An 11475-nucleotide genomic window follows, 5' to 3' on the forward strand; every position below is an offset into this window, starting at 1 on the left:
AAAAGAGAAGGGGCTAATCAGTTTTCTGTGATCCAGACAACAAAAAGGACTGCTCTACCATCCACTGCTTTTGGATCCCAGGTTACTCCAAGTATTCACCCAAACCAGGTACACCATAATTCACAATAAACTCACTTCGGCAATCTATTCCCATCAACTCCCACCTACGAACTATAGCTTTGCAGTCTTTGGAACATTTTTTGATTAAAAAAACCTCTGCTTATAGTTAGGCATTTTCTGTTCATTTATTAGTTTCTGATATGTATGACCATCTAAAGAATAAGTCTACCTCTAAATATTAATTGCTTTAGGTAAAACATGAATCAAAAATTTTTTCAAATTATGGCTTTTGAAAATGGATGGAAATTTTTTTTCAATGTTAAATAATTTATGAGAGTTAATACAGCACTTCCAAATTAGTTTGATAACTCCATTTCAGAGACAGATCCCAACATTGTAATGTATTTTTATTCAGTGACCTAATTGAAAGAAGTTTAAAGCATTCCAATGGTGAGGAGGTAAGATAATATTTTTAGTCTCAACAGAATAAAGATAATATTTTTAGTCTCGACAGAATAATAATGAATTAAATGACAGGCAAAGCCCATGTGTTTATTTCCTCTTTCCTAGGATCTCTTTAAAATGATAGCATGAGAATTAGAAACAAAAGAACCTAAAATTACTATAAGGTGGAGACCATCAATATATGAAAAATTACCAAAAAATTATGGAAGACAAAGACAGATTAAGAGACTGAGCAATGTAAACCAAAGTTCAGGATAAGCATTTCATTTAACCACTAAGATTAAGAAAAAGGCACAAATGCCCACTACATACATTACTATTAAACAGGGCATTGGTGGTTTTAGCTAATACACTTAGATAAAATAATTAAGAAATGAAGCCCGAAATATTCATAAAGAGAACTGATACTAGGGAACAGAACTGATTTACCTAGCAGAGACCCAAAGAAATTCCAGTAAGAATAGGACCTAGAATAGCCAGCTCCACATTCTTACAGGAAGCCTACCAGCAAAGTCTGCCCACATAAAGGGAGCTTCTGGTTGGCCTTGCTATTATTCCCTTGATTTTAAGTAAGAACAGACAGCTATGAATCATCTAATATTTGAGAAAAGACAACAACGCAAAAGACGAGTACAAAAAAAAATAAAATAAAATAAATCAAAGATCAAAAACTGAACCTGGAGGAAACAGGAGTGATTTAAGCAACAAAAGGGAACTTTGAAAATACAAATTAGAATTCGTAAAAAGATTTGTGAGGATACTTACTGCATTCATAAGAAAAATAGCATGTGCTGAAAAATAACATTCAAGAGACAAAAAAGAGCTCCTGAAATTTTGAATTATGATTGGCAAAATTAAAATGTCACTAAGTGGGCTGGAAGATAAAAGTCAAAGATTTAGCTCAGAACCAAAAACGTAAAATATAAAAAGGACAGTAGGCAATAAATCCAGGAGATCTAACATACAAGCAATAGAAATACTAGAAAGAGAAAAAACATGAAAGAAATATTAGGAAAAACTTTCCTGGCAATAAAGGAAGACAGGTATTTAAAACGGTCTACCAAATAATCTCACCACTGCGGTATCACTTGAATTTCAGGATACAAAGAATAAGCGATTTCTAAGAAAATTTGAGAGGAAAAAAACAGGTAATATGCAAAGTATGGAGAATCCATGTGATATAAAACTACAGTTCAATGACAATAGATGTGTGAGGACAATGAGTAATCCCTTTATATTTAGAGGGAAAATTATTTTCAACCCAAAATTCAGTAGCAAGCCAAATTATGCATAACATGTGCAGTAATAAAATTATCTATGAATTTCATTTCAGAATAAAGAAGTATTAAGAGGTTGAGTCTAATAAAGTTGAGGACCTCTGCTGTAAGATATTATACATTAAAATATAAAACATTAAAATATAATGTATAAAATATTATACATTAATATATAAAATTTCCTTTGCTGTGCAAAAGCTTTTTAGTTCGACACCAGGGATGGATGTTGAGAAAATCAAGCTAAGCGAAATAAGCCAAACAGAAAAAGTTGAAAACCACATGATATCACTTATATGTCGGATATAAATCTAAAAGCAACAAATAAACAGGACAAACAAACAGAAACTCATGGACATGGACAATAGACTAGTGATTACCAGAAAGTGGGGGGTGGGAGAGGTAGATGGAGTAAAAAGGGTCAAATATGTGGTGAAAGAAAAAATGTAACTATGGGCAGTGCCTTACTGTTGAATTGTACACTTGAAACTTACTGAATTTCATTAACCAATGTCATTATGATACAAAAAAAAAACCCCTAAAATTAAGAATCAAAACCAAAAAACAGAATTCTTCCAACTAGTATATGAAGGAACAGTTAATTAGAATATCAACACTCTCTAACAACTATGATTTAATAGATTCCTAGGCAATAACTGTTAAATGTTAGTGACATTAAGAAAAGAAATATTATATACCTGATATATATACCACCTATGAAAAAGTTTTTGTCTCTTGTACCTCCCTCTTCTCTGAAGGAAGGGAGGGAGGAAGTAAGAAAACTGAACCACATCCTCTCTATCTAATGACCAATTAATTCATGAGAAATACAAGGGAGAGAGGGACCTGGTAAAGGACACCACAGAAATAAAATCAGTAAAATCCAAACATTAAGAAACAAACCTCTCACTTTGTCAACAAAAAATAGCCAGGGAGGAAAAAGAAAACAAAAAGCGGTGGGGGAAGTCTTCATTTATTTTCCCCTATGGCCACCCAACTTACTTGGCACCATTTCCCAAAAAGATCACCCTTCCCCACTACATTGCAGCAGTACTGTCATCAAATATCAAGTTGCGTTATATATGTGGGTCCATTCTGGCTTTTCTATTCTGTTCCACTAATTTATTTCTCAATCTACTTATTATTATCACCCTACTTTAATTATTGTAACTATACAAGTGTCTTAATATCTAATGATAAAAGCCTCTAACATTTTTGTTGTTTAAGACTGATTTTGTCAGTGGTTTTCAAACGTTTTAGTTTCAAGATCTCTTTACATTCCTAAATTTGAGGATCTCAAAGAACTTTTGTGTTTGTGGGTTTTACCTGTCAATATTTACCATGTTAGAAATTAAAATTGAGAAAAATTTTAACACTTACTAATTAATGTAAAATAAAAATAAACATTACATATTAGGAAAAACATTACAAATAATTACTATATTTCTAAAACAAAAAAATTAATGTGAACAGTCAAATTACTTTACATTTTTGCGAATCTCTTCAATGTCTGGCTTAACAGACTAGATTTTCACCTGAGTTAACAAGTCCACTTCTTTTTTAAAAGACATCCACGAAATACTCATGTCTAAATAAGAAGTGTCTTTCAGTGCTTATTTCAAGTAAAAATGATGTTCTGTGAAGAACGCAGCTAGTTCAGCTTACATTTCAAACAATACCATAAATTTGGGTGTTTTTTCCCGAAATGACCATCTCACTTTCATATACAGCAGAAGTAATTTATGCATACTTCCTATTTCTTCACACAGAACATTAAAAAGATGTATAATCTCTTGAAACAAGGTAGAGGTGACAGGTGCACAAAATTAATGTACTGAATGCCACTGAATTGTACCCTGTACCATAATAAATAACTTTTTTTTAAATAAAAGAAAAAGGTATTGTGTGGATTTTTGATGTTGTGTAAACTTTCTCTTAATTTTTTTAAAAAAGACATGTAAGAAATAATTAAAAATTAAATAAAAATTTTAAAAAGACATAAAAGATCAAGATTTATTAAAATCAATAAATTTTAGTGTTTTATCAAGAACATTCTTCAGTGAAACTTGTTTTTGTTTTTTCATTGCAAATGAATATAAGTGAAGAATACAGTGAAAACTATAGCACGGTCTCGTGCCACTGCCTTGATTGGAACTAAGGTGCCAGCAGTTTATCCACCATTGCTTTTGCATATGCTTTTTGCTTTTGCAAAACCAACGCAGGGAAAAGGCAAATAACACCTTAATGTTATGAAAATAGTTTTGATCTCACAAAGCCCTTAAAGGGTCTCGGGGGACTCCCAGGAGTACCCAAACGATGCTTTGAAAATGCCTTGTTTTCACTGTTCTTGATCCTTTCTATTCCCATAAATTTTGTAGTTTCTCAATTTACACACACACACGCACGCGCGCACGCGCACACACACACACACACCCTGCTGAGCTTTTCTTTGGAACTGTATTTGAATCTTTGGATCAATTTGGGAAAAACTGACATACTGTCTATGCATTTACTTATTTACTACCCCTGCATTTACTCATCTTTAATTCCTTCAGCAATACTTTGTAGTTTCTATGTAGAGTTTCTGCACATCTTCCCCTTTCCCCTTTTTTACAAATTTTTCTTTAGATTTATTCCTAGGTATTTGATGTTTTTGATGATATAAATATTTAAACTTAATTTCCTAACTGACCCCTCTCTTCATACCACATACATACAACAAACTTAAATACAGAAGGTGAAACAGTAAAACTTCAAGAAACCATAGAATATCTTCACGATCTTAAGAAATCTTTAACACATGGATTAATTTTTGCATGCGCTCTTTCTTAATTTAACTGTCCTCCCCTTCTGCTGCTCCATCATTCATTTCCCAACCATATTTCTCACATATTTAAAAACAAACCAACCAACCTAGAAAGAGCAAAGATAACAATAGTGACGCAGAAGAATGAGCACTACTTAACAACGGAGGAAGCTACACACAAGTAATGTAGCTCCTCTGCCATTCCAAGTAAATTCTAGCAACGTGCGGCCAAAATCCAACAAACACATATAAGATTAGAAAAGAAAATGCATCATACGCCAAAATGTTAGTGCTGCTGGGTGAAGGAATTACAAGAGCGCGTGCACGTGTGTGTGCGTGCATGCACGCATGCCAAAGTCTTTTTCTGTATTTTCCACATTTCAACAATAAATTATAGTTCTTTCATTATCAGAAAACAAATAATGAGTTTATTTTAAAATTTTATTATGTAGTAATGATGCGAGAACAGCAAAATGGCAAATTCATAACATACTGTGATGGAAATAGAAACTGACAGTAATTCTTGAAAGAAATTTATCATTTTGCAATAAAAATATTTGAAAAATGTACCCCTAAATTAGAAACAGGTCTGTTATCAAATGGTAATAGTAGTCCACGTAACTACTTCACTACTAATGGGGAAGAGAGTATAATATAATGAGGGGTTTCCAGTAAATTTCCATTTATTCTGTCTTCATCAGGACCAGTCACGTTGTCAGGCTAGGATGGGGATTAAATGAACACAAAATGACATTTTCCCTCTCTTAATGTCCAAATTTTAAAATATCACTTTTTCCCATTATATATCTAATATGTTTTCATTTCAGAAAAAATAGAAATACAAAAAAGCATAAAAACAGAAGTTGCTTGCACTTTAATATTAAAACAATTCTGAAATCCATTAAATACCAAGTTCCTAGCTATATTTGTGATGCAGAAATATGCTTATTAATGAAAATCACCTTATTCGCAAAAAATCATTAACTAAAAAATAAATAATTCTGCAATAAACATCAGTAATTATATTTCTACAAAGTTGCATGAGAATTTCTGTTAGATAAAATCCAAAAAGCAGACTTGCTGGGTCAGAAGATATGCACACATTACAATCGGATTTTTCTGATTATCCTAACACTTGAATATAGAAGAGTTACCTATTCCCTATCTTCACCAGCACTGGGTATTAAGAAATATTGTATTCCATCCCCCAAATGACACTGGTTGGCTAGGAACTTTTCTATTTCTCACTTTTTCATGGTTGCTATATACGCTTATAAATTCATTTTGTTTGGTGAAAATGTATATACAAAAAAAAAAAAAAAAAAAAAGGCTTCCTATCCTGTGCCTAGCCCTTCAAATAAAAGCTTTATCAAGAGTAAGTCACTCTCCTTCAGAGTCCTGAGCAACTTGTGATTTTATATATCCAATCTTTAATTCTCATAAAAGAGAAAGGCACATGAACTAAAATTTCATTTAAGATCAGGAGTAATCGGGAAGACATTATTCTATTATCTGTTGATAGCATTTATTTTTCTTTAAAGAGCAAAAATTAAATTAAATGAAAACTGCAAGCTTCAAATTCTGACTGGCTATTGTTTACTATGTTCCACAGTGGGTAGGTAAAAGGGAAAGAAAGATACTGACCTTTAAGAATCTTGAACTCTAAGACAATATCTGATTAGAACAATCTAAACAAAGTATACGTAAGCCCCAAGATTTATACCAACTGCTCAAGATACTTTTTCAACTAAATTAAAAAAGCTCCTCATTTTGGAGATGAGGAGACTATGTTAGAAGCAACATGGCATCATTTAAACCAAGACATGTTCACTACAAATTGTGGTTATAACTAGTCCTCTACAGAGCAATAATGGCAATTATGATGATGTTTTTATTCCGGAATCCTAACCTAAAACTATATAAAAGGAAAAGAATGTAGGCGTTCTCTAAAGCATTCTGCCGTGAAGAGACTGCTTGAACACTATATGCACTAATATCTATAGGTTCCAGAATGGCTCCTCTGGCCTTTTTAAAAAGCATATTCAAGGTTAAGCAATGAGGTAGACAGGATCTTCACCAGCGATGCTCTGAAAAAGGCCATGTCTACCAGCATGGTTATAACAGTTTCTTTACCACTACTCATACATAACAAGACAGCTCCTAGAGCAAATCATCATTTCAAAAGCCCTCACTGTTAAGACAAATTGAGGCCAATAATCAAGAAGTATCTAAGTAAATGCTTTTAAGACACACTGAAGCATAACTTCAAAGGCTGTGATCTAGATCCCAAGGTTAGCCAGCAGGAAAGGATTGGCTCTTTTTAAATATGACTAAGTAGCTGCACCAGGGCTGGGAAGAGGAATTAATCATTATACAAACAATGCAGTAATTAGCAGCTTCTAAAAAGCCAGGCTTTGTGCATTCAAGATGTGGAAAAACTGACAATGGAACATATATAAGACACATCCATAAACTTAGGCACCCAGTCAAGTAAATACCTCCCAGTTGCTACTATATATCTAGCATTATAACATCATCTTTTAGTATAATCGTATAGTTTATACACTTAACTCAGTTTTTAATTTAGTTCTGCCCATTTGACTTGAGCATCTAAACAGAAAAATTATGTGATAAAATAGAAAATCAAAGAGCCTACCTATTTGACAAGGTACTTAACAGCTTTCTTTCTCTTGACGCTATTAACACAGTGGTGTATATACCATAAAACTGTATGTCTGCAGCCAGGCAGTCTGGGTTCAATTTCTGAATCTGCCATTTAAAAGCTGTAAGTCTGACAAGTTACTTAACCTTTTTGTTCTTCAGTCTCCTCATCTGTAAAATGCAGGTTATAACAAGACCTACTTCATAAAGTCATTGTGAGAATAAGATACACATAAAGCAACTGGAATAGCACCTATCCTAAAGGTTCGATAAATGTTAGAATTTTTAAGATCCGAGTTCAATAAACATGGGCCATATATAAGACGAATAAAGTACTGCATACACATATAACAAGTATAGCAGCTGGCATAACAATAAATTTCACAGTACTTTATAGTGTATGCAGCATATAATCTATTACTAATGACCTAAGGCATTGTGACTCTCCTCTTTCCCCCCCAAAAAATGTTCCAAAGGCATTCTCGTTGCTAAAGTCCTATCTACCTCACAAATAAGACGGTGAACCACTAACTCTACCCAGAACAGTCCCGGGCCTGTTCGCTCTCTTCCAGCAGAATCAGAAGAAACTAAGAGTTGCCCCGCTGCCACTTTGAAAAACTCATAGCACCCAGTGAGTATTATAGCTCACAAACTACAAAAGACCTCAGGAATGCCTCCTATGTTCCATATAGCACAAGGAAATTCTGGGCACTTGATAATGTCCTTGAGAATAAAAAGCCAGTATTCACCAAATTACCCCTCTTTGCTGCCAAAGAACAATGGGGCTTCAGTAATTTTCTCCTGTTATAGCAGAAATAGATAGGGCATGATTTCAACATTAGCAAAATGTCAAAATCACTCCAACGTGCACTTGTTCTACATCAGCACGAAGGCTGGTTAGCACGGCTCCATGCTTTGGCCAGAGACTGCCCCTAACCCCATTCAGCTATTTAAAAATGAGAGCCACAGATGAGACTATGTGCCTCCACACTATTCCCTCTCAACTTGGGGCGGGGAGGGAGGAGGGAAGCCCCAAATGTCTAAGGCATCTCTTCATCATAATTCAAAAGAATTGCCACATGGTAAACTCTTTGAATTTACAAGCTAGGAACTTTGTTTTACACTTATATCAAGCACTTAGTAAACTACCTAATCTAGAATATACTCAAGAAATGTGTTCAACAGTGACTGATCATGTATACTATGCAATTTCTGTGTTCAACACAGGGGTGCCTTGATAATTATATTTCAATATACTCTCTAAGTCTTTACAGAAGATGAACAACACATCTCCAGTTTTCCATTCCAAGCAATCTGTTAAAGAAAACCAACATTACTTGTAAACAGATTCTAAGCTATCAGGAGGGTAAATTAAAAATATACTTTCATTTTTTTTTTTGATACATTTTAAAAACCATTTGTCAGATTCTCGTTCTGGCAAGATTCTTAGAACTGGCCACATAACTTCTCGAGCTTAAAATGAATCTTTAGTATATTCTAGCTTCTTCCAATTAAATAATAAATGTATACGGCTCTTTAACATTTATTAGTTACATATATCTTTAAGAAAATTATAAAATGTTTTCATGTTCCATCTCTTTGAGCAAAAATTTTCTTCCGTAATTCCTTAAATACCCCTATTGTAGATAAAATGACCATTCCCCAATTATCTGGCCTGATTATCTTTTCCAGCAAAGGACCTAATTCACACAGAATATACTAATTTCTAGCCAATCTAAACATAGAGTCCCCTAAAAAAATAAAAAATAAAAAAAAAGAACAAAATAAAGCAATGATATGATATAAACCATTGAGGGGAATCAAGACAGTTTTGAAAATATCTGGAGAAAAAGGAACTACAGTTACCTCTGTCATACATTTCCTGCCTTAGAAAATCTCTATGTCTACTTTGAAAAGAGAAGTATGCACAAAGGTGCTTGGAGTTAGAGTAGAGGTGGAGGGCCTGGGGGACATACGAGAACCAAATCAGAGCTTTAGGAAGTCTCCAAACCTGTCTGAGCGCAAAATGGCAGACTTCGATTTCAATACTAACACCGGGGGCTAAAGAAAAGGGGCAATTATTGAAATAAAACAGTTAATATATTTTATTTCCATATATTAACAGTTTTAAAGATAATTATGACTAGTGGAGAGCTGAATAAAAGAAATAAAGACTGTGAACAAGAGTTGAAAGAATTTCTTTAACCTGAGGAGACAAAAGCACTGCATTCTCTCCCATCCATCGCTGTGGCCACGTGCTGCTGCTCCCTGCACATATCTATGCTCACTTGTTCCCTCTAACTGAAACATGCCCCACAGTCTCTCAAAGGCTGAGTAAATGCCAACTCATTCTGAAGTTTTCCTGACTCTGAGATCAGTAACTGTCTGTCTTTTGAGTTCAAACATTTTGTTACACCTCCAAGATGCACCTATTACAGAAGGCACTGAGAAACAGTTTAACTGTGATTATGCTTAAATTTTACCGCTACCAGCAGATCATAAAAGACAACCATCATTCCTCCACAACTCCCCAAACTACAAAACAGGCACTCAATTTTTTCACCTTTACATCTCATTATTGCACAGAGCAGATAAGGGAGTAATAATAAGGGAATAATAAAAAAATGTAAAGTTTTCATCACAGAAGTCCTCAAAAGAAAAGGCCATATATTCTAGACAGTCAAGAGTCACCTTCCTGGGAACCAGATCTTGGGTCCTAGTTCTTGGATTCTAATGACTCTAATGTTCTAGGAATCAGGGAAGACCAGCATTCCCCAAATTGGTCTGCTGGACCCTGTTCTGCAGGATGCTATAGATACCCAGATAAACTAGGAAAGTCTGTATTAAAATAAAGCTAAAATGATTACTGCAGAACATTTTTGAGGCTTTAATATGTTAATACACACCATGAAATTCCAAGATAAGATTGCATTATGAAGCAGTTTAGTAAATTAATTTAAGCAAGATCATGACGAGAGTTTGGAAAATGCCTCAAAGAAGGTTGTTTTGGGTTTTTTTTAATTGTTCAATATTACTGAGTACTTCAAACCAACTTCTAGAAAGTTCTTACCTGATATGTGTTGCAGGCAGAGATTCATATTGACGTGACAAAAAGAGTTCCCTATGTTTCAACTGATGTTTCTGTTTATCAGTCAAGTCGGCCTCAACAGTAGTTTCAGATTCTTCCTCAATTTCTTCTACACAAATAAAATTCAAAGAGTTCATTATTAAAAGCATATTATCTATCTGGATATTAAGATAGAGCAAATCAACCCTTCATTTAATATTTTCTTCATACTAATTCATTTTAAATTTATATATTTAGCTTCTCATTTAAATTACAACCATAAAATTAAGTTACCAGGTCTTAAAGAGGAAGACCAGTTTAAAAATGGCAGATGAAACATATATATATATCTTCTCTTCCTCCATAAAACCACACAAAAGTGGCAATTAAAATGTATCAACATTTCAATGACAATAAAAAATGAAGCAATAATGGAAGATTTTCAACCCCTAAAAAAAAAAGTTTTAGCAGATGTGAAAAAAAAAAAAAGTACATACTTAGCCAAGATAAGGCAGTGACAATCTGTATGCATACAGAAGAACGAAATGGAGAAGACAGGCACAGGACGTGACTGACTTATCCCAAAGATACCAAGTACTGTGAGAAAGAGGAGTGGGGTGAAAGCTAAAAAAAAAAACAAAACAAAAGGAAAGAAAGGGCTGAAAGTACAACATCCAGAAAGAAATGACAGAAAAAACAGATTTCTTTACTTCTTTTTGGAGGTGAGGGAAGACCTGTCATAGAAATGATTCAATAAAATTTCCTCTTACTGAGCGAGATGAGTATCCAGATTGAATTCTCAGCATAATTAAGTGCTAACATGAGAAGATCACAAAAATTTACAGGAAGGAAACGAAGATCACATACAAAAGATTTAGACTAGGGTGGAATCACATGTGAATAGCAACACTATGCTTTGATGGTAGAGCAATGCCATCCAAGAAAAAAAATGGTGTTCAACCTGTAATTGCATAGTAAACTATTTATCAAGTCTGAAAATAGAGTAAGGACAAACTTTCATTCACTTAACCAAGAGTTATTAGGTATTTAAACAGGCACTATTCAAGGTGTTGAAGACAAGCAGTGAACAAAACAGTTATTGCCTTCAGGTAGCAGGGTTAGAAGGAAGGGATGGAAGAGAT

The 11475-nt window shown here is 33.9% G+C and overlaps 1 protein-coding gene across 3 annotated transcripts in view; it reads right to left on the reverse strand.

The window, feature by feature from the left end:
* MTA3 (metastasis associated 1 family member 3) overlaps window positions 1–11475 on the reverse strand; it is a 135017-nt gene that overhangs the window by 81444 nt on the left and 42098 nt on the right. For all 3 annotated transcript variants that reach the window (XM_023531307.1, XM_011361354.2, XM_011361352.1), the window contains exon 4: window positions 10337–10463. In XM_023531307.1, the coding sequence (XP_023387075.1) occupies window positions 10337–10463 (127 nt within the window). The remainder of the gene's footprint in view (window positions 1–10336; window positions 10464–11475) is intronic.

Source organism: Pteropus vampyrus, unplaced genomic scaffold (assembly GCF_000151845.1).
Source record: "Pteropus vampyrus isolate Shadow unplaced genomic scaffold, Pvam_2.0 Scaffold66, whole genome shotgun sequence".
In the NCBI taxonomy this organism is placed as follows: domain Eukaryota; kingdom Metazoa; phylum Chordata; class Mammalia; order Chiroptera; family Pteropodidae; genus Pteropus; species Pteropus vampyrus.